This window comes from Tupaia chinensis, unplaced genomic scaffold (assembly GCF_000334495.1).
Source record: "Tupaia chinensis unplaced genomic scaffold, TupChi_1.0 Scaffold000066_1, whole genome shotgun sequence".
Lineage (NCBI taxonomy): Eukaryota > Metazoa > Chordata > Mammalia > Scandentia > Tupaiidae > Tupaia > Tupaia belangeri.
In genome coordinates, this window is record NW_006159525.1 from 9,777,813 (window position 1) to 9,805,529 (window position 27,717).

The 27,717-nt window shown below is 37.7% G+C and overlaps 1 protein-coding gene across 2 annotated transcripts; it reads right to left on the reverse strand.

Moving 5' to 3' along the window:
• CCL20 (C-C motif chemokine ligand 20) lies at nucleotides 1–27,717 on the reverse strand. Of its 2 annotated transcripts, none has more exons than XM_014582179.2 (6): nucleotides 27,662–27,717; nucleotides 25,882–25,976; nucleotides 3,473–3,638; nucleotides 2,243–2,354; nucleotides 1,235–1,312; nucleotides 1–581 (listed from the first exon to the last, which is right to left on the reverse strand). In XM_014582179.2, the coding sequence occupies exons 3-6, from the start codon at nucleotides 3,549–3,551 to the stop codon at nucleotides 560–562; spliced, it is 291 nt and encodes a 96-aa protein (XP_014437665.1). In that variant the 5' UTR covers nucleotides 3,552–3,638; nucleotides 25,882–25,976; nucleotides 27,662–27,717; the 3' UTR covers nucleotides 1–559. The 2 variants fall into 2 exon arrangements, with proteins under 2 accessions (XP_014437665.1, XP_006141993.1); XM_006141931.3 differs by having other exon boundaries at nucleotides 2,243–2,357.

The window sequence follows — 27,717 nt, forward strand, 5'->3', positions numbered from 1 at the left end:
TAAGACAATTTCAGAAACAAAACTATACAAATAGAAGAATGTTAAATAGTTTAAAAATAGCATGTTGCTTACAAAAAGCTCATAGAATCTATCTCCCCAATAATAATTTTATACTTTGCACTAAACCAAATAGCTTATAGAAAATTAGTATTAAATAGCTAAATACAGAAATCCTACAACTATAAATAATTATACAAACAGAAGAACGTTAAATAGTTTAAAAATAGCTTGTTGCTTGTAAAACGCTCATAAAGCTCATAGAATCTATCCCTCCCACAGTAATTTTATACTTTGCACTAAACCAAATAGCTTATGGAAAATTAGTATTAAATAGCTAAATATAGAAATCCTACAACTATAAATAACTTAACATAAAATAGAGTTTGACTCCAACATGATGCTTAAACAAAGCAACTATGATGCAATATGAATCAACTTCATTAACTGGACAAGTCCAATGAGGCACAAATCAAGGAGTGCTGAATGCTCAATGACGTGCCATCGAGGTTCTTTCTGACCTTGGGCTCTGTCCAATTTTATTCCAGAAGAGCTTCTGTTTTTACATCCTCTTGACTTTTTGGCTACAAAGAGGAAAAGAAGAAAAGAGTAAGCAAAACTGGCTGTTAAGGATGGCTTTGGTACCCAAAGTTTGCTTCACATGCCCTTAATCATCTCGGGATGCCAAACAGCTCAAAGTCCAGATGAGGAAATTGTGGTAGATAGGGTGGGCCCTGCCCAGCATAACTCAGCTAGTTAATGACAGAAACAGGAAGTGAACACTAATCTGTGTCCCCAGCCCCAGTGTCTATGGCACACTGATGTTAGGTGCCTTCTGTCCATTGATAAAATGTTACTTTCTATTCTCGTCCATGTAAACCAGAATGATTGTTCTCTTTTTAACTAACGCTTGTTTTCAGTTTTTAATCAACCACCCACTGTCAGGTGGTCTGTAAATAATATAACTAGGGGACATCTTTGCAGTAAGAATCGAGCCGCCAGGGACTATCAAATGTAAATACATCCAGTGAAAAGTTGCTAAGTTAAAATAATAATGATGATGACTTAGAAGTGAAAAAATCAATTCCTTGTGTTCATGATCCAACTCAAATTTCTCCTTTGAAAAATCCACAGTACTTAGGCTAAAGAATCCCAGGAAGCCCACAGGCCAGTCCTGGACATGCTCCTCCCGCCCCAGACATTTGGAGAGAGAGTGAGCGATCATCACTGTCCATACCTGATGAAGCGGACTGCTCTTTTCACCCAGGGCTGCTTTGGATTGGCACACACAGCTAGCTTGTCCTCAGTGTAAAATCTGAAAAAATCAGAACATGCAATTTGGGTCTAGTGAGCTTTTAAATGTTTTTCCCCCCCACAGAACATGCAATAAAATTTCTTATTCTGGTTGATTTCTCTGTATACTGGACATTTATAGACACAAAATAAAATGCAAAAAAAATCTTTCTGATAAAGTTTGATGCAGGAAATAAGTGATTATCTCTGACTTTCTCTGCAGTGTGACAGATACTTGAACAATGACAAGTAGATGAAGTCCCAGATCCTCATTTAATCTTGCTGCTGGAGGTTATATGAAATATTTTATGTATGTATCTGGTCAATAACATGACAGAATATAATACTTAGTCCATGTGTATCCAGAATATTATATATAACAGTATAGCCTGACATTTTAGTTACAACCTCAACCAATTTTTGGTAGAAGGTGCTCATGTTGAAATACATATCTTCCATATTTTCCAGAGACTATTTTATAGCCTAAACATTTATCTTAGAAAGTGATTTTAGGGGCAGGCAGGTGGCATGGTGGTTACAGGTGCTGGACTTCTACATGGCTGACCGCGGTTCAAGTCCCAGACCTGACTACTTGCTTTCTCACTTCCTCTCTCTTTACCTCCCTCTCTGTCCCTCTCCGGTCAAATTAAAATAAACTGATTAATCAAGTTTTAAAAAGTGATTTTAATAGCCTATAAGTTTATCTTAGAAAGGTTTTTATATTATACTATTTCTGTTTTCAAAAAAAGTTAAGTTTTTGCCTGTTTCAGTCCTCTTTAAACTTTGAAGTAGATATGCACTAGTAAACCAAACCTATCTTTGCCATGTCATTAGTTTCTGGATGAAACTCCAAAAAAGCAAAAAAAAAAAAAAAAGAAAAAGAAAAAGAAAATACACCCTAGAGTTCCATGTAGTCACAATACACGCGCACTCAAATCATCGAACAACTCACATGACAGCATTGATGTCGCAAGCTTCACTGGCGAGCTGCTGGATGAAGCCCACGAGGCGCCCGGGACGAAGGACGCGTTCTGTGTATCGAAGGCAGCAGTCAAAATTACTCGCTGCTGAAAGAGAAATGAAAGCTATCGAGTTCCCACGAATGAACATCAGCTATTGCTATTCAGAAACTACCTGCAGTTGTGAAAAATCTAGTGACTCTTACTTGCATGGTAAATAAACCATTTAGGGGAAAGGTTCAATATCTTCAAGGCCTATAGGGAGTCCTTGAGTTTCAATGTAACATAATGTCCAATTCTCTTAAAATAGCTCATATGCATGGAAGTGCCATTTCAATAAGTGTAGAAATGCATGACTGTCCATATGTGGAATATCTTTATAAAACACACATTGAGAATATTTCATTTCTATTCATTATAGTCATTCAAAAATATGAGTATTTCCCCCCACCACTGCTTAAGGAAACCGTTACAGATAACCTTCCAAATTCCAAAAATCAACAAACTGACACATTTTAATCTGTTATCTGACCACTGACTATGGAGAAGAGGGTTTCAAAGAAATACGTGATTTTGAGGGGCTACAAGCAAAATACTTTGAAACTGTAATGGTTGATGAAAGTTTTTAATTTTGTTCACTGACATTCGATACGTGTGTTTTCAGAATGTACGTGTTGCTAAATTATACGGTAATAATGCATTACTTGGACATGCCTCTCAGTTACATTGTAACTTGCTGTTAATAAGATGAAGGATAAATGTTATCTCAAAGTTGTCAAGCAAGGTCCACAAGACCTCGCGGGAATGATAAACTCAAATGCCATAACTTGCCCTTGAAAAAAGAGTTTTAAACTTTACTGAAACTATTCAGTTGTGTGTTGAGAAAGTTGAGGAAATAGGCTCAGCCTCTACATCTCAGAATGACCCCAGTGACTGGTAATGTGACACAATTTACATCAGTCCTAGAAGCAGTGCGTTGGCCTTGTCCTGAAGTTCAAGGTTCTCTAAGAGCCCGCCACGCCTATAATCTGTCAATCTGCGATTAACAGACGAGAGCAGAACAAAATTAGCAGCAGCCCTTCCCTCCTTCACTCACCAGCGAGCTGAGACCTCTCCTCGCTCACCTTTGTAGAATTCTCATCGCTCACCCCTGGGTGAGCTCGAGGCTGAGAGGAAAATGAAAACCACGTTTGCTCTAGGCTAGCAAAAAGAGCGACACTTACCTTCAGACTTGCTGCAGAGGTGGAGCAGCAGCACTGCCATCAAAGCAGCCAGGAGCAAGCCCTTCTCATTGCGCATCATTTTCGGCTCGAAGAACAGATGTGCTCAGTGCTGGGTGTGCAGTGCTCTGGGAGAGATGTGTTCTGCCAGCAGCTTGGGATGTCCTTACTTATAGCAAATAGGGGGAATGTACACAGAAGGCGTATTCTTACACGGGGTTTTCCCCATTGATCAAACCTGCCCCATCATGTCGTCACAAAGAAAACCCACAGGGAAAACTTCCTGCCTTTCCCTGATGTTGGGAAGGTGTAAAGGGCACAGCGAGGGGGAGGAGGGGTGGAGAAGGGAAGGATCCTGTCAAATCCTTTGGATTTCCAAAGAGGAAAAGCAGCTCAGCCCTGTGGTCCAGAAAAGGCTTCTGTTTTAACTTAATCTCATTTGTCTCTGAAAATAGAGGATTACCAGTGATACAAAGGTGTCACCCAGGCACATTCCAGCAGTCCTATTGTTAAACCCTGTTTGCTTTCTGAGCCTGTTGGAAAGGGGGAGGATGAGGTGGGATGCCAGGCATACTCAAGCTCACACTTAGAATAGCATGTCTGAGGTTCAGCTGTCACGAAGCCCCTGAATGTCTAGACTAGCACTGAGAGCGGGTAACATAACAATGCCGTAATGGTGTCATTAAATACAGTGGCAAATTCTAGCCCGTAAGTAACATTGAGGTTACAGTGTCGTCCTCACATGATATCAACATTCCTTGAAGAATTTTATGGCTCTGGGGTCGGCAGGAGGCATGGTGGTCGAGGGCGCTGGACTCCCACGCGGCCGACCTTGGTTCAAGTCCCAGACCTGGCAGCTTGCTTTCTCACTTTCCCTCTTTCTCTTTGTCTCTGTCTCTCACTCTGTCCCTCTCAGGCAAATTAAAATAAATAAATAAGTAAAGTTAAATAAAATAATTCTTTTTAGAAAAGGAATTTTATGGCTGTAACCTAAAACCATTTAGTTGGGAGTTGAGAAAGTCGGAGAAGTAGGATTGTCCTCTACATTTCATTATTGCAGCCCAGAAGACAATCCCCACATACATTCATTTAGGTCTTTATGTTGATGTACTGTGTAACTCAAAAAAAAAAAATAATAACTCTCAGAAGGAAAGAAAATAACTCTCAGGAGAAAAGAAAAAAACTCTATGAGCGGTGATTAATCAGCAAAACCAAATGTCAAATAATAATGATAATAATAATAACGTAGGGATTAGGGCATGACCATCCCTCCTGGGGGAGGATTTCTCACCTTCCCTCTCACTGTCCCCTCCCCCCCAAGAACATGCACCCTAAAGGCAAAAATCTCTTGGGAAAAGACAGAAAAGAAAGAACTGTCCACTTGACACAAATAGATTGAAACTTTCAAGAATCAAAAAAGATATACCACTACAATGAAAACTGGAGTTGCTGTGCCTGTATAGGATAAAAAGGTTTTCAAATAAAAATAGTGTTAGAGATAAAGAGAGACTTTCATAATACTAAAGGACCAATTTATCAGGAAGATGTAAAAATTATGACTATATATGAACCTAATGACAGCACCCAAAAAAACATGAAGCAAAAACTGACAGACTTGAAAGGATAAGCAGTTCAACTACAAAGTTACAGGCCTGGGGCCAGCAGGTGGATGGTGCTTGAAACACCAGACTTCCACACGGCCAACTATAGTTTGGGACTCAGACCTGGTGGCTTGCTTTCTCAATTTCTCTCTCTCTCTCTCTCTCTCGTGAGTGCACAGGGCCTATAGCAAATTAAATAATAATAATAATGATAATGATAAATAAAATCAAATAAATAATTTCTTTTTTTTTAAAAGTTGGAGTTTTGGGCCAGCCAGTGGCATGATGGTTCAAGCAGCTGGATCCCTCATGGCCAACAGCATGTTTTCAGTCCTGGACCCACAGGCTTGAGAAACGCACCAGGTGTGAATGCATGCGTGCCCAAATCCTGAGAGGAGAAAGGAAGAGAAGGGACTGCAGTGTGGCCATCCCCTGTGGTGTGCTTTCTCACATTCTCTCTCTCTTTTTCTCTCTGGGAAATGTATGTGCCCTATAAAAAACTTAAAAAAAAAAAAGTCGGAAGCTTTGATAACATACTCTCAATAGTTAATAGAAAAACTAGATGGAAGATTCACCAAAATATAGCAGATTTAAACAACAGGATAAGCCAACTAGAACTGACATCTTTTTTTTTTCTTATTTAACATTATTTATCATCATTATTATGATTATCCAACTTGACCAGAGAGAGGAAGAGAGAGAGGGAGAAAGTGAGAAAGCATGACCTAATTGACATCTATAAAACACTCTACCCAACATCAATACTATAAACTTTTTCCCCAAGTACTCATGGAACATTTTCCAGGATAAGTCATATCCTAGGCCATAGAACACGATAGAGCAATTCTTAGCAAATTTCAAAAGATTAAAACCACATAAAGTATGTGTGGAATCAGATCAGAAATCAATAACAAGAAAATCTAGAAATATACAAATACTTAGAAATTAAATGACACACTTCTACATAGCCAATGTACCAAAGAAGAAATAACAAGGGGAAGTAGAAAACATTATGAAATGAATGAAAGCAAAATATCAAATACCAAAATTTGTGGGATGCAGTGAAAACAGTGCTTAAAGGGAAACTTGTAACTATTAACACTTACAATAAAGGAAAAAAAAGATCTCAAATCAATAGCCTAACCTTCAATCTTGAGAAACTAGAAAAAGGGGCCAGCAGGTAGTGTGATAGTAGTTATGAAGCTGGGCTCCCATATGGTTGACTGTGGTTCGAGCACCAGACCCAACAGCTTGAAAAATAAATCTGAGTGAGTGTGTGGGGACCCCAAATCCTGCTCATACCCCCTGGGGATGATTTCTCACTTTCCCTCTCACTATCTCTCTCTCTTTCTCTCCAGTGAGTACATGTGTCCTATGACAAAAACCTTAAAAAAAGAAGACTAATAAGTTCACCAAGGTTTGAGACACAAGATTAATATACAAAATTAATCACATTTCTATACACTGCCAATGAATACTTTGAAAGTAAAATTAAGAAAATGATTAAGTTTACATGGCAACAAAAAGAGTAAAGTATCTATTTATAAATTTAATGAAAGAAATAAGATTGTAACTAAAAACCACAAAACATTGTTAAAAAAAATGTATGAAGCCCTAAATAAATGGAAACTTATGCTCATGAACTAGAAGTTATAGTACTGCTGAGTTGCCCATATTTTCCAAATTGATCTACAGTTTCATTGCAGTACAAAATTTTAATAAAAAGCCCAGCTGGTTTTTTTTTTTATTGTAGAAATGGAAAAGCCAGGACAAACAGGTGGTGTGGTGGTTAAGGTGCTGGACTCCCACATGGCCAACTGTGGTTCAAGTCCCAGACCTAGCAGCTTGCTTTCTCACTTTATCTCTTCCTCTCTTTCTGTCTCTCTCTGGTCAATTAAAATAAAATGAAATTAAATAAATAATACCTAAAAAAAAAAAAAGAAAGAAAAAGAAAAGAAATAGAAAAGTCAACATTCAGACTTATAAAGAATTGCAAAGGGCTCCAAACAGTCAAAAACAATCCTGAAAAGGAAGAATAAAGTTAGAGAGCTCACATTTTCTGAATACAAAATTTACTACAAAATTACATTAACCAATGTAATTTTGATTGATGTAATATTGGCTTAAGTATAGATACAAGGATCAATGTCATAGAATTGAAAAATAAACCTCCATATTTATAATCAACTGATTTTTTTATTAGGATGACAAGACAATTCAATGGGGAAAAGAACAGTCTATTTTTTTTTAACACATGGAGCTGGAACTGCTAGATATTAACACATAAAAGAATAAATTTAGACCCTTACCTCACACCACACACAAAAAAATAATTTTAAATTGTCCAGAAACCTAAGTACAAGAGTAGCTTGGCAAAAACCATGGAAGCCCCTCTCCATCACTTTGGGTTGGGCAATGATATTTTAGATACAACACCTAGATGAAAAAGCAATAAAATATAAAATAAGTAATCCAGACTATATCAATACTAAAATTTTTTATGCTCCAAAGGATGCTATAAAGAATGCAAAGAAATAGGAGCCCATAGAAAGGAGGAAAATATTTACGAGTCATGTATCTAATAAGAGGCTTTTACTAGTATACAGAATTTATTTGCAACTCAATAAGAAGATAAATAACTCAATTAAAAAGAAAACAAAATGGAGCCGGCAGATGGCGTGGTGGTTGGAGCACTGGACACTCCTACATGGCCGACCATGGTTCAAGTCCTGGACCTGGTGGCTTGCTTTCTCACTTTCCCTCTCGCTCTCTCTATCTCTCTCTCTAGTCAAATTAAAATAAATAAATGAATAAATAAAAATTAAATTAAAACAATCTCTGAACTGGCATTTGACCATAGAAAATACATAAATATTAAACACAGAAAGATGCTCAATGTTATTAGTCATCAGGGATATTCAAATGAAAACCACTTTGACATACCATGTCACACCTACTAGAATGGTTATAATCAAGAAGACTAATAATAAGTGTTGACAATGACATAGAGAAATTGGAATCCTCATACCTCATTGGTTGGAATAAAAAATGGTGCGGTCATTTTTAAAAACAGTTTAACCATTCCTCAAATGGCTAATCATAGAGTTCACATAGCACCCAGCAGTTTCACTCCTAGGTATACACCCAAGAGAAATGAAAATGCGTATCCACATAAAAACTTCTATATGAATGTTTATAGCAGTGTTATTCATAATAGCCAAAAGTAGAAACAACCCAGATGTCACTAAGTGGTGAAAAGATAAATAAAATGTAGCAAATTTGTACAACGGACTATTAGTAAGCAATAAAACATAATGAAGTACTAAAGAAAACTACAAAATGCATAAACCTTGAAAACACCATGCTAAGTGGAAGAAGCCATACACAAAGGCCAATGTCGTATGACTCCACTTATATGAAATATTCAGGACTGGCAAATCTACTGACAAGAATTAGAACAGTGGCTGAGGAATGCCTATTCATGGTTATGTGGTTTCTAGTTTACCTTTTATCTAAAAATAGGTATTGATGTTGCACAAGACTGTGGATATATTGAAACACACTCAATTGTACACTTTCAAAGGGCAACTTTTATGGCACGTCCATTAAAGCCTCAACACAGCTGATAACCAAAAGAAGGAAGGAAGGAAGGAGAAGGAAGAAGGAACTCTATCCAGAATCATCTCTTTTTTTGATTGCTTTCAATCATGTGTTACTACTCGTGTTGTCTTTCCTCTTCTCCTCCGTCTTGTTCTCATGTCTTAGTTCTCTTTTCGTCTCCCCTTAATAGAAAGAACGGACTTTTCCGTATTTTTATATTGGCTGAAATTGTATTTCCCTATGCTTAGTTTGACAAATAGATCATTTCATATTTGTCACTTAAAAACTTCTAAAATGTGATCCTCAGGAACAGTAGATGGCATATTGGTTACAATGCTGGGCTTCCATATGTCTGACCACAGTTCGAGTCCCTTACCCTGTGGCTTGAAACTCACCTGGGGCACATGGGAGTGCATGCCCAAGCCCTGAGAGAAGAATGGAGGAGAAGAGATTGTGGCATGGCCATCAGCCAGGCAGTGATTTCTCATTTTCTGTCTATCTCTCTCACACACTCTATAGCAAAAATCTCAATCCTCTATAGCAAAAAACCTCAATTCTCAACTCTTTCTATATTTTATTTTGGTCTGGACTTTTTTGGTCAGTCCACAAATATGCTAAGGTTAACAAGAAAATCATTTCAAACTTAATGTATTAGAAGTACATTTATTACATTGGAAGTTATCATCCATTCTTTTCAAATATCTCAGACACATTCCTAAATTTTTGCATGTAGTAGACTCTCAGTGTCTTGATTTTTTTTATTTGTTCAGAAAAGATTTAGCAAATGTCTTAGATCGAAAGCACCTAGTAGTATATCTGAACGGTTAGAATATGAATTTTGAATTCAAGGGAATTCAAGAAGAAAGTTAAACACAAATATCTGTTAAAGAAGGAAGGAAGGAAGGAAGGAAGGAAGGAAGGAAGGAAGGAAGGAAGGAAGGAAGGAAGGAAAGAAAGAAAGAAAGAAAGAAAGAAAGAAAGAAAGAAAGAAAGAAAGAAAGAAAGAAGAAAGAAAGAAAGGAAGAAAGAAAGAAAGGGAAGAAAGAAAGAAAACAAGGCAATTGAGTACATGGTCTATTAAGTTATTATTAGACACATTTTCTTCAAAATTATTTTTTAAGAATTATTTTATTTAACTTTATTTATTTACATTTTTAAAAAATTTAACCAGAGAAGGGCAGAGTGAGAAAGTGAGAGAGGGAGAGGGAAAGTGAGAAAGCAAGCTCCCAGGTCCGGGACTTGAACTATAGTCAGCTATGTGGGAATACAGCACCCTTAACCGCCATACCACCTGCTGGACCCCTTCAAAATTATTAACAAAATGCAATCATTTAAAAATTAGTTAACTCCCCTTTTATTTCCATAACAGATGACCGTAAAATTTGTCATGCTGACTAAATTTAATATCTATCAAAAAAAGAGGTAAAATACGGCATGCATTCTTAAGGGCAGATAGTTAAATGTCTTTTTAAGTAACAAAGGATGCATCTCAAAAAGAAATAAGTGAAGCCAAAGGCTGGGGAGAGGGAAGAATCTGTTGTTTAATAGGAATAGTTGCAGTTTAGGAAGATGAAGAAGTCGTGGAGGTGGATGGAAGTAATGATAGCAGGGCAGGGGAAATGCACTTAATACTATTGAACTGTACAATGAAAACAGTTAAAATGGCAAATTTTATATAATGCATATGTATAAATTTATATAAATATATAATCACAATAAAAGAAAGAAAAAGAAAACTTTTTCGGGGTTAGCAGGTGGCATAGTTAATATGCTGGACTTCCCCACGGCCAACCAGGGTTCCAGTTCCAGACCTGGAGCCTTGAAAAATCACGCCGGGAATGTGTGTGTATGTGCCCCAAATCCAGATTGGAGATTGGAGGAGAAGAGATTGTGGTGTGGCCATCCCCTCGTTGATTTCTCACTTTCCCTTTCACTGCCTCTCTGTCTCTGGGGTGAACACAGTAGCCTGTGGCAAAAACCCACCGAGCGTTTGTACTCTGTGACTGAAACTGATTGACTAAAGGATATAGAAACACAGTATATGGATGTAAATACCAGATACAGCGTGTGTGAAAGAGGAGGGTCTGAGGAAGGACATTTAGAGGAAAAATGGGGAGGCAAAGCATTGATAGGACAAAGAAATGTGGTATTACCTGTTGAAGATATTTTATAGTTTTATCAACTGGAGTAGGGAGAAATGTTCACCTGTTGAAATATTCATTTTGTAAGCTAAATAATGTGATTGAAAGTATAAAACAAAATGAAATTGTGAGGAAAATAAAAGAAGTTCTTTCTCTGATGAGAGTTCCTTAACACGTTTTTGGAAAGACCGTAGGAATTTCTTTTAAAATGACAACTACCAAGCACCTATTGGATGCAAGTTATTTTAGCACGGAATGTGCCATCTAGGCAAAGACACAAGCTACTGTATTCCTTCCAGGGAGATCTCATTCCAGAAAGTGAAACAAGAGAATAAACAAGTACCCTCCTGTAGAACTGGAAAATGCTGCAGCAGAGCTACATCAAGGGCTGGGGGGACACAGGGATGGGCTGTGGGAGAAGAATTTAAACTTGAACTTCAAGGAAATTAGAAAGTTCCCTTCATAATGTTCAACTTGAACATTCCTCTCTACTGACTTAGCTAGGAACTACCAACTTTCAATTTCATATCTCTTCTTATTTAAAATAACCAACATACTTCTTGGGGAAAAAATATGATTTCATGCAGATTCAAATATATCCTTGACTGTGTGACTTTGAACAAGAAATTTAAACTGCATCTCAGATCTTTGTCTTATGGTTAGGGATAATAAAATTGCAGGTTTTTAGCAAATTTTACTCTACTCTTCTTCCCCTCTCCTCTTCATTTTCAGTCCAGTCTTAACTCACTCTTTATGCTTATTCTTTACTACATTAAAAAAAAAACTTCATGACGTTAAAACAACTGACTTCGGGACGGGCAGATGGCATAGTGGCTAAGGGTGCTGGACTCCCACATGACCAATCGCAATTCAAGTCCAGGATCTGCTGGCTCTCTCTCTCTCTCTCTCTTCCTCTCTGGTCAAATTTAAAGAAAGAAGAAAGAAAGAAAAGAAAGAAAAAAAGAAAGGAAGGGAGGAAGGAAGGAAGGAAGGAAGAGAAAGAAAGAAAAAGAAGAAAAAAGTTAAATAAAATAATTCTTAAAAAAAAAAAAAAAAAACTGACTTCTGAGGCCAGTCAGTGGTGTGATTGTTAAGGTGGATGGATCCCACATGGCCAACTGAGCAGTTCAAATCTTAAACCCAGAAGCTTGAAAAAAAAAAAAGTAAAGTGGGTGGGTGAGCATGTGTGTATGTGCCCCAAATCCTGGAAGAAATTGGAAGAGAAGGGATTACAGCATGGCCACCTCCCCTAGAAGGTGTTTTCTCACTCTCTTTCTCTTTCTGTCTTTCTCCAGAGAGCATATATGCCTTATAGTAAATTAAAAAAAAAAAAACAACCTGACTTCGACTTCAAGAGATGTCCCACAAAATTGTGTTTCACTATCCTCTGAAATCTTTTCCCAACTGCAAATGTGTCTAGAATAAAATATGCTATAGTTTATGCTTAAGAGTACAAACTTAACTCCAATGCTGAAACATCGTGTTACCTCACAAAGCATATCTAGTTTTTCTATTTCTTTATCTCTAAAATAATGATGATCAATACTTGTTTTCTGTCTTTAAAAATTCAGCCTTTTCTCCCTCTTAAAAAAAAAGAAAAAAGAAAAATAAAAACGCAGACTTTTAGTCAATTTTTTTTTTGGAAAGGTTTTTGCTATAGGGCTATAGGGCGCGTTTGCTCGCCAGGCAGACAGAGAGAGAGAGAGAGAGACAGAAAGCGAAAAATCACCCCCCAGGGGGAATAGTCACACCACCATCCCTTCTCCTCCATCCTCCTCTCAGGATCTTGGGCACACACGCACACACGCCTGGCTTGAGTTTAAGCCACCAGGTCTGGGATTCGAACTGCGGTTGACTATGTGGGAGTCCAGCGACATAGCCATTATGCTAACTGCTGGTCCCAGTCAATGTTGTTTTCTTCCCTAGCCTTTCTTTCTAGCTCTCCCATATTTATATTTTCTGTTTTGTAAGAGTGACATCAATCTTATGAACACTTGTTTTTTATAGAAGTATATTTTCCATTGGCTATAGAACAAATGGAACAAATGAAAAAAAAAAAAAAAAAGGAAAAAGAAAAAAAAAATCCACCAATCCCACTGCAACCAGGAGTTTGAGGGTTGGCACTGCAGACATATTGTGCAGAATATCTTTTTGGCTGTGTACATTTTAGGATGTTTGGTAGCATGTGTGATCTCTTCTCTCTAGATGGCATGGCAGCAGCATCCACCCCCAACCCCAACTGAGACAAACAAAAACATCGCTAGACATTCTCAAATGTCCTCCTGGAGGTCAAAATTGTTCCCAGTTGAAAATCACTGTCCAGAAAGAACCACAACACTTTGCTATATTCCTAACTAATTATTTTCAAAGATACAAGTTCTTCTTTACAAAAAAGAAACAACAATGTTGGGACCAGTAGGCAGCATAATGGTTACGTTGCTGGATTCCAACATAGTCAACTACGGTTTGAGTCCCAGATCCAGGGGCTTAAAACTCACGCCTTTCTGTCTCTCTGTCTCTCTCTGTCCCTCCGGTGAATGCATGTGCCCTATAGCAAAATCTCTCTCAAACAAAAACAAAACAGTGTATTGTGTTTGTTTGTTTGTTTTACAATATAGTATGAGCATTTTATCATGCATTAAATATTTCTTAATCAAGGGTCTACAAACTTTAGTCAACCTGCAAGCCAAATCCAGCCCACTGTATGTTTTACATCTCTACCATGGGTGTCTGAAATTTACTTTCTGCCCCAAAGTCAGATGGAAAAGACGTTTTTTTCCTCTTTAGTGGGAAAAACAAAGTGAATTTATCAGAGTCTACACTTACTTAGTTTTGGTCCTGACAGTTGAAATGTATGAAAGAAAGTAAAGTTATGAATTACATCCTAAGCAAACTCAAATTCCCTGATTTTTCTTTTCTTTCTTTTTTTTTTTTTTAAACATTTTCCAGGACTCGAACTGCAGTTTGCCATGTGGGAATCCAGATGCCTTAACCTTCACACCACCAGCGGGCGCAAATTCCTTGATTTTCCAAGCCATTGTCAGAAGTGGCCATCAGTTTGACCTAGGAAAATTCAGGGACAACAAATCTGTAGGCTCACACATACAAGAAATTAAGGTAAGAAGTACCCCAGAGAGTATCTGGACAATGAAATCAAGTTACAATCTTTGGAATATACAAAATGTTATATACAAGTTTATATCAGAAAAATAGACTTCACCATTAATTACAAAGAATTTTTAAGGTTATTTGATAAGACTGTTTATATGCCAATATAATATATTTTATATTTTAATTAATAGTAGGTATTAATATAATTTAATAATTTTTAAAAAACAACTTCAGATTTTAAATATCTATCCATTCCATATTGAAGACAAAGGCTCTGTGAATTATTTTTGTTTTGGTTTGGTTTTTGGTTTTGGGGGGCGTTTTGGAGAGGTTTTTGCTACTGGGCGCCCAGATGTCTGCACACCAATCGCAGTTCTGCTCCTGCAGACGTCAAAGCGGGGCAGGCCCATCCACTTGGCCGCTCTTCGGCCTTGTTATGTCACCTTTAAACTAGCTGACAGCTTTACCTTGCTGACTTCGAGGATGATGCTTCATGGTCCTGCCTGGGAAACTTTGCCATATTTTGCATCTTCTGGTCACCTGTGTGAGTTCAATAACAATCCCGCTTTTCTTCCTGGCTGTTGTTAATGAAGACTCCACTGCTGCGACCCTGACAGGGAAACCAAGGCCTTGGAAAACCTGGGGAAACTGAAGAGCCTCCCAATCAGGATAGCAATATATGATGGCAGTAGCTGAATTTCATTTCAATTCCTCTTTCTGCAGAGACACCCATCCCCAACTGCAGCCCTTGCGGTCGTGGACATTTCTAAGGGCACTCAGATCACCGCACACTGACAGCAACACCATCAGAGTACTCTGCTTGTCTTTCTGCTCTAGAGCCTTCTCTGCACCAGAGGGAATGTTGGGCAACCCATCCCCTCAACACAGCTCAAAATTAGATGAGGGGAGGTCTTCAGGGAAGGAAGGATGTGAACTGATGAATGCTCTGTCTCATCCTTAAGGTGGCTGTTCTGTTTCACAGAAGGTTCTAGAGGAATCAGTTGGCTTCCTGGAATTATCTCACATACTTTCTGCACTTATGGCTCTGCTTGCAGGGAAACCTAAGCCAAGATGCCAATAAACAAGATGCTTGATTTGTTTTAAGCAGACATTGTGGAAATTGATGTTGTTGCTATTGTCCAGAAACTGGACAATTAGTCTGTCACTACCTCCATTGCAATACTGGTCTTTGTCTTCCAGAAACACTACTAATGAGCTGGTTTCCCACCTCAGAGTTGGTCATTTTGCTAAAACCCGACTCTTAATGGTTTTGTTCATGTGTTTGTTTCATCTGATTGCTCATACTTGTTAGCGGCCAAAGGCTGCTAAAAATGGTAGTTTTTCTCTTACCAATAAAACTGCCATTGTATATCTTGGAATGCATAACCTGAGATAAAGTTAATGGTATATAAAACAGTCTCTACCTCACGCCAGCAGATAGACAAGAAACAAGTTAACTAGCGTGGAAGCAAATCAGGTAGTGAAAGTAAAGAAAAATGAAACAGCATAATGAGAAGACAGTATCCACAAGTGACATGCAACTTCATCTTCCTTTTATTCTAACTTTCAAGCTCAATGATTTTGTGGTCAAAAAGTTTATTGTTATTAGATACTATAAAGTGAAACAGATTGTTCCTGACTATTCGAGATAATGGTTTCTATTACACAAGGAAGCTAAGAACTTGGCTGCCTTTCAAGGAACCTTGCATCATGGTGAACACAATTGGAATTATCAGCGTACATGAGGGCTCAAAGGTTTTAGTCGGAATTTCCCATGCTACATTTTGAAGCCAATTGATCTTGTGTGCCACTTAAAAAATAATTTGCATAACCAAGTTAGACAATTTCCCATGACTAAATTTTCCTTCAGTAAAAAAATTTTATCCTCATTGACTTAATTATAACACACTGTATTCATGCTTTAAAAAAAAGATGTTGTACTCCACAAAGATATACAATGATTATATGTAAACCAGGAGTTACAATAAAGTTAATAAATAAATATTTATTGAAAAGAATCTATTCCATATAGACAACTTCACCTCTTCAACAGGACTAACTTTTTTCTCTATTTATTTGCCAGAGAATTCTTATGCAGATAGAGACAGAGAGACAAAGAGAGCAGCGGAGAAAGCACTGCTCAGAGGGGAGGGTAATGCCATGATCCCTTCTCCTCCATTTCCCCATCCTGCTGGAATTTTGGGTCCCACGAACATGTGCCCAGCAGGTTTTAAAATATATATATATATATTTATTTAATTCCATTGTTACTATTATTTTTTATTTTGACCAGAGAGAGACAGAGAGAGAAAGGGAGAGAAAGCAAACCACCAAGTTCAGGACTCAAACTGCAGTCCCCCATGTGGGAATCCAGCACCTTTAACCACCATGCCACCTGCTGGCCTCCCCAACAGATTTTTCAAGCCACCAGGTCTGAGATTCAAACCGTGTGGTCAACTGTGTGGGAATCCAGCTCCCTCAACCTCCAGGCCACAGAGCTGGCCTTTTTTTTTTTTTTTTTTGGTTTAGGCAATATAAACTTCCCGAAGTTGACTATTCTTAACCTCCTCTCCCTATTTTGTGCTCAATCACTAATAGAGTCCCTCAAACCCAGCTGATTCAATCAAGCTCCATGCGTTGAAATCCAGACAAAAGGAGGGTTATAATGCTTAACAAAATATTACAGGATTAAAATTCTGCTAATATACATGATAAATGCTTTACAACATATATAAGTATTAAGCATTCATGCTGGATGATCTATGTATGTGTATATGATGTAACCATGAGAAGACATCTAGATTTTCTAGGTGTACATGTTTAGCACATGTTCCCCTCAAAAATATTCCTGATATGTTGCATTTGTAACATTTAATTTAAAATTCCTCACACTAAGATTCTAGGGTCTATAAGAGTTTGCATATTTGTAGACCCTAGAATCATTGCTGCTGTTTATTTAAAAAAAAAAAAAAATAGGATCTTACCATGTTGCAATCCTCCTGCCTCAGCCTCTGAAGTTGCTGGGATTACAGGTACATGACATCACGCCCTGCCTTAAATTGGACTGGGACTCAAGCCTGGGACTCCATGTAGTCCCAACCTGTGGGCCTAGTATGTCTTAGCTGGGCACACCTCTGCAGTTGGGCTGCTAATGAATTTTTTCATGTAACCATTAAATATTTTTTTCCTTGTAAGGAGATTTTAACAAAAGACAAAATATACATGCCAAGATTATATAAATACCATTTATGCCATGATTGCATAAGTCTGCTAAGTGTTTCTTCTTTAAGGTTGAAGAAAGTCTATAATGCTTAATACAGAAAATACAGCATTTTAAATACTTTCTGCCCTTAAAAAATTACCATAATTTATACTCTGTTGAGAGAATAAAAAATATAAATAAATAAAAAAAGAAAAAAGAAAGGAACACAAGGATTAATCATAAACTCACCATAAAGAAAATTGTTAAATTTCAGATAACTTCTAGACCTCTTTGTATTCATATATTTAACATAAATCAGATCATACTATATCTTTTTCTAAAACACACATTTCACATTTAGGAAAATGTACACAGTCATGTGTCAAAAAAATTCATTTTCTTTTTTTTAAATTTACAGTTACTCACTGTACATCAATACAGTATATAAAATGAAGTTTTCCATCCGGTATACATTGGATATTGGCTCAGTCAAGTATATAATCATACATGTTATCATCAACAAATTTTCTATTTCCCATTTCTTGTATATTTTGCTTTTTCCCCCCTTGATTCTCTACCTCTCACCCTCTGCCAACTGCCCCCCTTCTTTCACACTGTCTTTGGTATGTACAGTTGTTTTCCATGCTTTTTTTTTTTTTTGACATTTTATTAATTCGCTGAAGATCTTAATTAATTTAAAGACTTTCAATAGCAAGCACACCTGATAGATACATATTTATGAACACATGTCTGACTTTAGGTGTAAACCTCAGTGAGTAAAGTGAACATACTATAAAGTAGCACCTTGTTTGGCTATACAATTACTGTAGTCATTAAATAGGTATAAATAGGTATTTTAATGCATTTTTTAATTAAAAATCTTTTACTTTTAATAGATCAAAATCAAAAAATGTTAAGAGAAATTTGCTTAAAACTTAAAGCCAGGAAAAAGGTTAGGATTCCATTCAAATAGTAGGTAGATGAACCTATCAACAGGTCAAGAGAAGACAAAAATCCTAAAATATGGCAATCAAAGCATCGAAGAAAACCAGTAATGTTTTAGTCCAAAGTAAAAAAAAAAAATTGTTTCACTAGTTCAGATTCACATAATTCATCACTCTTCTATTGAATTTACAGTGTTACTGTGGTCTGATCTTTCAAAACATTTAAACTCTCCAACATTAGCATTCAACTGCAGATTTGTGCCTACTATTAGGCTGGGCATTCTCTTGGTTGTTTCTTGTACTCTTATTTCTGTGTGTCCAACTTTAGTTTTCCTGGTATACCACTCCCTTCAGCACTTCTTGGAGAGCTGGTCTGGTGTTGGTAAATTCTTTCAGGTTTTGTTTATCTGAGTTTTTTTCCTCCCATATAAAAGATAATCTTGTTGGGTATAGTATTCTTGGTTGAAGTTGTTTTCCACATAACACTTTGATTATATTTTCCCATTCTTTTCTTGCTCCCGTTGTTTCTGATGAAGGTCTGACATTACCTTATGGGATATCCTTTGAAAGTAACTTGACATTTCTCGCTTGTCAATTTTAGCATCTTGTCTCTGTCTGTGGTTTTAGTCAATCTGGCTACGATGCACCTTGGGGAATATCTTCTTGGGTTGATTCTATTTGAGGTCCTTTGTATTTTTGGGGTCTGGATATTTGAGTGCCTCTCTAGGTTTGGAAAGTTTTCTTCCAGGATTTCATGGACTAGATTATCAATGCCTTATTAACTTCTTCCCCTTCTGGGATACTGATGATCTGGATGTTTGGGCATTTAATGGTATCTAATATTATTTGTATATTATTCTCTTTTGGGGGAGGTTATTTTCTCAGTCTTTTTGATGAATTTCTCTAGGTCAGAGGTTCTATCTTCTACATCTGAGATTCAATCTTCTGCATGGTCTTATCTGCATTTGATATTTTCAACAGAAATTTTTATTTCAGCCTTCATCTCTAACAATTCCATTTGATTCTTTTTTTATTACATGTACCTCCTCTTTCAGACCATTCAAGAACTTCCTCACCCCCTGGAACGCAGCGTCTCTTTTCTCCTTCATCTTTTGAAGTTTGTTGTCTCTACCATCTTGCATCTCTGTTAGTTTTGTCTCTATAAATATTTTAAATTCTTTATCTGACATTTCTATGAATTCCCTTATATTCTTTGTGGAGGAAGAGGAGTTATTCTTTACCATTAGAGGAGAGATATTTTCTTGGTTTTTAATATTTCTTGTGCCTCTGTAGTGTTTTCTGGTCATCTGATGGATTATATGTTTTTTCCTTTTTTTTTTTTTGGAGTTAAATCTGAGCATTCAGAGTAAGACAGAAGGAGGTGACCTGCAGTCTGTCAACAGTACTATTTTTCTCCCTTTGCACAGCTGACTCAATGAAAATTGAGGATTAATCTTACCCTAAAAGTATTTAGATATTTGGCTACTGAGTACCAGTGTGTGGAGGCTGGCTCTTGGCTAGATCTGGGGAGAAGAAGAGTGAAGTCTGGGCAGAGAGTCTTCAGTGGTCAAAATCCAAAAATTCACTTTCTATACCAACATTTTATATAGGTGTACAATTTTCTAATGTATGATTATCCATGATTTAATTCCTCAAGTTGTTTTTAACTTTTGGTTATTATTTTTTCTTTCTTTTTATTTTAATTTATTTTATGCATTTAATCACTTAGCTTGTAAAGTGAATTCACCCATCATGGATACACTTTACACCAGTCCAATTGAGGATACTATACACATTATCATCAACAGATAGTAGTCCATTTCTGTATCCCATAAATGTCTTGCGTCTCTATTTTTCCTCCTTAATTTCTTTCCTCACACTCTCTCATCTTCTTCCCACACTGTCTCCAGTATCCATAACCATTTTCCATGCTTCTATATCTTCTAATCTTTCAGTTTCTGGCATAAAATTCAGATAGCCAGTATATGTTAAGTGGAGACATACAATGTTTCTCATTCATAGCCTGGCTTGCTTCACTCAGCAATAAATCTTTCATATTCATCCATTTTCTATCAGATGCCAGGATCTTGCTGTTTTGTTTTGTTTTATGGCAATGTAGAATTCTATAGAGTATATGTGCCACACTTATTCAATCCATTCACCTATTTGTGGAGAGTTGGTTGGTTCCATGTTTTAGCAATTGTGAACAATGCTGCAATAAACAGATGTGCAAGCACTTTTCCAACTGAGCATTCTCCTGTCCTTTGGGTAGATACCCAGGAGTAGAATTGCTAGATCATATGGCAGTTCTACTTGTAGATCGGGTATTATAAAAAGTACTATGAAGGATGATGTATGGATGAATCTTAGTATATATTCCTAATTACTTTCTTACAATAGTTCAATAAATGGAATTTTGGAATCAAAAAATATGTACATAGTTAATAGTTCTGAGATTGCCAAAATATCTTCCATTGAGTAGATCCATTTCCCTGCACATTTAACAATGTCTGGAAATACAAGCAATGTTTTTAGGATTTTGTGGAAGCAATTACATCTTTTTCTCATAAATATGAGTCTAAAACATAACAAATGCTCCAGCATTATAGGCTATTGTGATACATCTTAGCCTTTGTCTCACTAACTACTGGGGACTTCAGTTTTCCTTGCACAAAATGCATACGCCCTGTGAAATGCATATGCCACACCCTGAACTTTTAAAGTAAATATTTTGCCAGGGAAATCGAAGAACCGGAAGAAGAGAACCAATGGAAGTAAAGAGGGCAGTCCCTGTTACTCCCGTACTTTCCAAAGGAGCCTCTAGGTACTGAGTATATTTATTTAACAGATCAGAGATTTAAAATATGTAACTGAGTTATTGCTCTGATGATGAAATCTTGGTAGCTCCCTATTGTAAATGTGAAAATTCCCCTGCATGTTTTCTCAAAGCTGGCATGAAGGAGCCAGCTATAAGAATTATGTGACTAGGCAGAGAATAATTTACTAAGGAATGCTGCTCAATCAAGGCAGATTGACAGGCTGAGGTTCTATGTTCCTCCATAGCACGTAGCTCCAGGTTAGAGCCAAGAATTCCCAATTGGTAATGCAAATGACACCAGCTAAAAGGTCAGCATGCTGGCATGCTCCTGATCATGCATGGTAATTAAGTCCTCTGATTTAAGGTGTTTTAAGTTTCCTATGCTTCTGTAGAAGAAGGTCCAGCTGTATATTTGCTTCTATTTCCATATATCACTTATTTAAGGCAATCCACACCTACTAAGAGTACAATAAGGGGCCAGCAGGTGGCATGGTGGTTGAAGTCGCTGGACTCCCTCATGGCCGACTACTGTTAAGTCCTGGACTTGGTGGCTAGCTGTCTCACTCCCTCTCTCTCTCTCTCTCTTCCTCTGTCTGATCAAACTGAAACGTAATAATAATAGTAATAAATAAAATTAAATAAGATAATTCTTAAATAAAAAAGAATAGGATAAGAAATGTTTGCAAAATGAAACATATGAGACTATTCATTGCAGCACAACTAAAATAGGAAAAAAAAATATAGACCTAAACACTTAATAATATTTAGTCCAATCAGTAGCTCTGCAGTAAGGCACTGGGATCCCACATGGTCAACTGCGTGGTTAGAGTCCTGGACTCAATGGCTTGAAAAGCACACCAGGTACATGTGCATGCCTGCTGCAAAAAACCTAAAGAAATGAGAAATGGAAGAGAAAGGATTGTGACGTGGTAATCCTCCATTGGAGATGATTTCTCACTTTTTCTGTCTCTCTCTCTCTCTCTCTCTTTTTCTCTCTCTCTCTTTTCATCTCTCTTAATCACACGTGCCCTCTGGCAAAATTCAAAAAATAATCATTACAGAATAATTATTAAAATAATTATTGGATAGGGGCCAGGAGGTGGCATGGACGTTAGGGCACCAGATACCACATTATGGGCTGTACAGTTCAAGTCCCAGACCCAGAGCTTCAAAAATCATAATGAAAGGCATGTGTATGCGTGCCCAAAATCTCAAGAGGAGGCTGGAAGAGAAGAGATAGTAGGGTGGTCATACCCCCTAAGGGGTCATTTCTTTCTCTGTTTCTGTCTCTCTCGCTCTCTGTCTGCCTCTGGCAAGTTCATATGCCTTATAGCAAGAAAGAAAAAAAATAATAGCAAGTTCATAGGGTTGAATAATGTGTTGCTATTTAATAATTTTTGAAGCATTTTTATGCAAGGAGAAAATACTAATGACATAATGGTAATGAGACTGGTAGAGCACAGCATTGTAACCTGTCTGTAACTCATTATGAAAACTGTGTATATTTATATTCATGCATTTTTTAAAGGACAAAAGAAAAATTCACCAATGTGGAAACAGAAATCTCTGCTAGAGGGCGATTCATCCCTCTTATTTTCACATTTCATACTTACCAGCTTTTTGCAGTAAGCGCATATTGCCTTTATAATAAGAAAAAAATTTTCAAAATCATATATAAAAAGAGCCAAGTTCTTGATATATAAAGGAAATTGAACTTCAAAATAGGACTTTAGAGCCAGCAAGTGGCATGGTGATTAAGTGGGTTGAATCCCACATGTACAACTGCACTGTTCAAGTCCAGAACCAAGTGACTTGATGAACATGGCAGGCACATGTGTATTCATAACCAAAATCCTGAGAGAAGAATAGAGGAGAAGGAATTGAGGTGTGTTCATTCCCCCTAGGAACAGTTTCTCACCTTCCCTCTTTCTTTCTCTATCTCTCCAGTGAGTGCACACACCTTAGAGCAAATTAAAGAAAAAATTAAAAAAGGAATGTGACTTTAAAAGGCTGCTTTTATTCATAGTTTGGGTACTTTCTGGTAAAAAAAAAAAAAAATGCCACCAGGAAAGAAAGAAGGACTTTATTTCTTAGAATAGCTCATAGCAGACCTTGAAAATGTTACAGTTGACCTTTGAAATTTCTACCGCCCTTTCAGCTTTGTGGCTGGCCCTAGAAGACATGGAACTCTTCCAAAAGAACATTAGTAACTTATCTTATATTGAGACATTTAGGATAAAATAGATGAACACTAATCAAAAAGAGCTTTCATGGCTAGTAAATTTTCTGAGAATGTAATTGTGGTGTTACTTTAGTAGGTTAAAAAAATATATTCATAAAACAATTTCAGAAACACAAATTACTTTGTCTAGTGAAGGCTAAAGAATGACTAATTAAATAGAACAATAAGTTTCTGTGTGATTGGACAAGTTGTGTTCTCTGGGTTTTAGCATCTCCATCATAAAATGGGGAATGTGTAAATACTTCCACTATGAATTGTTTTGGGGAATAATATCACATGGTTCAATAATATAAAACAATTCTTTCAGAGAACTTATTCATTATCAAGTTCATTTCTACTCATTAAGAAGAAATTATTATAAAGTCTTACAGAATTATGGCCCTATGATTTCAAACAGCTTCTAACAAGCCAGTTTAACCACTAAGCTTATAAATGCTTTCTTGCCTTTTGTCATGCTCTGACCCTAGTAAGCACCCATTTTGAACCTTGTTATTTTTTGTGACTGTGTTTCGCACCATTTTAGTCACCCTATCATTTCACGGTAGAAATTAGGCAAGTCCTAAGCTACCTTGTCACTTCCGACTACACACATCACCATTTGTGGCACCATTTCTTCAGTGCTCACAGGTGTTGGCTGGGAGTAAACCCAGTGATAGAACTGGATAAGCAGCTAGAATGTTCTACCATGCCCTCAAGCTCAAGCTAAGAGCCTTACTCTGTCTGTCAGTTCAGGAAGGCTAAGTGAATCACTGGCTCCGTTAGAAAGCTCTTTCTACTGCTACTAGAGTTGGATGGGTTGATATAGTAGTAGCTACCACTAATAAGCCCACAGCTTTGGATCCATTTCCAAGTGGGCTTCTTGACTTGCCTCTGCCCCATGAACCTTAATATAAGCTTGCCATATGTAAGGGAAATTGAGTGAGTAATGGTAGATAGGTCAGAAAAACTGTAGTCTCTACTGGAATAATATTTAGTACAGCATCACTAGAACAAATTAAGAAACTTTTATGAAGGTCAACCAACAAGATACACCTGTCAAGATGATTGGGTATAAGTATCTACTGAAATATTTCTACTTTTTCTGAAGACTACTTCCCTTGGTAGAGATTCATAAGTGACAACTGTCAAATCTTTCCAGACATCTGTATCATACCAAGTTTTCCAAGAAAGAACCTACCCCCAGAGACGAGTCAAGTGTAACTGACTACTTTTAACCACTCTAAGGTGTGACCAGGACCAAGGGAGGAATAAAAAGTTAAAGAAAGCTGAAGGCCAGCAAGTGATGTGGTGGTTAAGGCAGCTGGGTTTCACATGACTAACTTCATGGTTTGAGACCAGAACCAAGATCCCGGAAGGAGAATGAAGAAGGAATTGCAGCATGGTCATGCCCCCTGGGAGGTGATTTCTTACTTTCCCTCTCACTGTCTCTTTCTCTCTTTCTCTTTCACATGCCCTAAGGCAAAAACCTCTATTTAAAAAAAAAAAAAAAAGAAGATGAGGGACCAGCAGATAACATAATGGTTATGTCACAGGACTCCCCATAGTAAACCACAGTTCTTGTCCCAGACCCAGCAGCTTAAAACTCACACTGGGCTCTTGTGTGTTCATGCCCAAAATCCCGAGAGGAGAGTAGAGGAGAAGGGATTGCATTGTGGCCATTCCCTCTGGGGGTGATTTCTCATTTTCTCTCTTTCTCTCTCTCTCTGTCTCACTAGCAAGTACGTAGCAAAAAAATCTCTCTCTAAAAAAAAAATAAAAATAAAAAGAAGGTGATGGAGTATGGGAGTCAGACAAAGGACATTTTACACAAAAGAAGAAATAAAGTTCATTCACTTCATTTTCACTTTCATCTCAAAACTTGTCTGAAACATTTCCTTAGCTAAGGGCAGAAAATGTATTCTAGAAATAGAGAAGGGGCAAATGTTATAATTAAGAAATTAGTTTAAAAAATTAATTTAAAAAATGTTCTCACTTGATATTGGTACCAAAAAACCCTTAAAAGTTTCTGGATGTGATAAAATTATCTCCATCACCTGTAGACATTCCCCTAGTCAATGCCAAATTTTAAAAAGTCACACCCCACTCTTATCTTTTCAGAAAAAGTTTGCCACCCAGCCACATTGTCAATGACACCATCCTACAGTCTTCCCTGGCAAATGTGCATTTGGCCAGAAGGTCTGGCAAGGACTCCATCAACTTCCTCTTTGGCTTCAATACCTGCATGTTGATGATTGCTGATCTTAGTCTTGTCTTTCTTGTGACCTATTTACCATTTCCTGTATAACAGAAGAGACTTGACTTTGGAGTAGAAAGCAATCTGTCAGCACTAAGTCCCAATTAATGCTTCAGGACTTGAACCAAATTCAGTTCCCAGGAGTGACTAATAGCAGCTTAGCGTGATCACACATGAACCATCCAAGCCTCTGTTCTGAGAGTGTGAGAATGATGTTCAGAGAGAAACTCAGGCAGGAATTGGATATGAATTTCTCAGAAACAACAATCCTCCAGGACTGTGATCAAGATACAGGAAGAAATGTCAATGTGATTCAAAATGAAGTTAGGAAGATTTTGCTTAAGAAAGTGAGTGTAAAACACATGTCAGCCTCAGACATAAGACAAAACTGAGAGTGGAGGGGAACAGGGCTGATCGTGCTCCTTTGCCTCAGGGTTTCTCCGCCCTTCTTGAAGACAGAACTTCAGACTCCAGCACTCTGAAAGCAACACCGTGGACAACACACACCATATATACCTACCTATGAGCTTGGGGAAGACTCCCAGACTGGGAAGCTCCTCACTTGCTGGAACTCGGTCCAGGTTCCTCAAAGTGCAATTCCATCACCCAAGAAGCCTTTGGAAAAACAGAGGCCAGCAGATGGCATAGTGGTTATATCACTGGATTCCCACGTGGCTGACTGCGGTTGGAGTTCCCAACCCAGTGACTTGAAACTCACACCGGGTGCGTGTGCATGCATTCCCAAGATCATGGGAAGAAAATGAAGGAGAAGGGATTGTGACATGGCCATTCCTCCTGGGGAGTGATTTCTCACTTTCCCTCTCACTATCTCTGTCTCTCTCTCTCTCTTTCTCTCTCTAATGAGTACATGCATCCTAAGTCAAAAGCCTCTACCAAAAAGAAGAAGAAAAGAAGAAGAAGAAGAACAACAACAACAACAGCAACAACTCTGGGAAAACTAAAAACCTTTCAGTCTTATATCTTACACAACATTAGGGGTGAGATGCTCTAAGAGTCTTTCCCCAGTAGGCCTTACCTCAATCCTGCAGTAACTCTAGTCCATCACTACTTTTAGATGTTTATATCCTTTATATCATTCAAGATGTAATTCAAAGGGTACTTCTCCAGGGCAATTCTCATAACTGGACGAAACAGTTCTTTACTTTGAGTTCACATAGAGCTTTGTTTTTCGCACCACATAATCACTAGTATCATCCTATCCTTGCTGTTTAGCACCTTACAGAGGATGCTTAGAGATTCAAAAATGTGTACCAGATGAATAAACCATGTGAAGTGACCTTAATTATACCCACCTTCATTTCCCATACCAATTAGTCATTGATTCTTTTTCACTCTTTCTTTCTTATATTTTTTATTGGAGAGGTTTTTGCTATAGGGCACTTGTGCTCGCCAGAAAGACAGAGAGAGACAGAGAGACAGAAAGCAAGAAATCACCCCCCAGTGGGGATGGCCATGCAGCAATCCCTTCTCCTCCATTCTTCTCTCGGGATCTTGGGCATGCACACCCATGCGCCCAGCGTGAGTTTAAGCCACTGGGTCTAGAACTCAATCCGTGGTCGACTACATGGGAATTCAGCAACACAGCCATTATGTCAACACTGATTCCCACATTTTCTTTCTAACTCATTCCCTTCTCTATTACCTCTGTTGTCCTGGATTCAAGGGTCAGAATTCAATGTCTGCATCAATGGAATACTTTTCTGAAGTGGCCTCCTCATCTCAGTCACAGAATCAAAGAGTAATAGAGTAAAGATGTCAATAAATGTGTTCCCCATTCTTCTATGTGTTTGGTCCCAAGAAAGGAAAAAAAAGGTTGTCAGACAGGTCTACCCTTCCCAGAGGGCTGTTTTGACACAGGAAAGATTGTTTTGTAGGAGCTAGATCTAAAGAGAAAAAGCAAATATCAAAGGAGACTGAAGATGAGGCATTACGTAAGGAGAGTGAGATGAAGAGACATTTTTTGTTTATTTATTTGGTTGGATTTTTGTGTGTGTGTGTGTGTGTCTTTTGGCAGCAACTTTTAGCTGAAAAGTTTTGGTTAAATAATACACTATGGGAGAAAATAGCACTGCCTCTATAAGAGGTAAGAAACTCAGGAAACTGAGTAACATTCCCAATGTCACCTACTATTAATGTCGAAGCTGCGATTTAAATCCAGAGAAGCACAGACCCTCTTCTCCTCCATCATCTGCTGCTTCTGTATTGCTCGTAAAGGGAGAAAAGCCAAGGCCACCAGTGGGATCACTGTTCCAGGCAGGACCGCAAGCACTCTTGCTTACCTTCACATGGCTCAACCGTCGCAGAACTGGGAATTCAGTGCTGACTGAGTTTCTTC

Bases quoted from the DNA above. Each gene is read 5' to 3' on its own strand.
- CCL20 (XM_006141931.3), bottom strand. From the start codon at position 3,551: ATGATGCGCAATGAGAAGGGCTTGCTCCTGGCTGCTTTGATGGCAGTG. The intron at 2,358-3,472 runs GTAAGTGTCGCT...TTTCTCTTTCAG, and splicing joins CCTCTGCAGCAAGTCTGAAG to CAGCGAGTAATTTTGACTGC. The intron at 1,313-2,242 runs GTGAGTTGTTCG...TGATTTTTTCAG, and splicing joins TGCGACATCAATGCTGTCAT to ATTTTACACTGAGGACAAGC.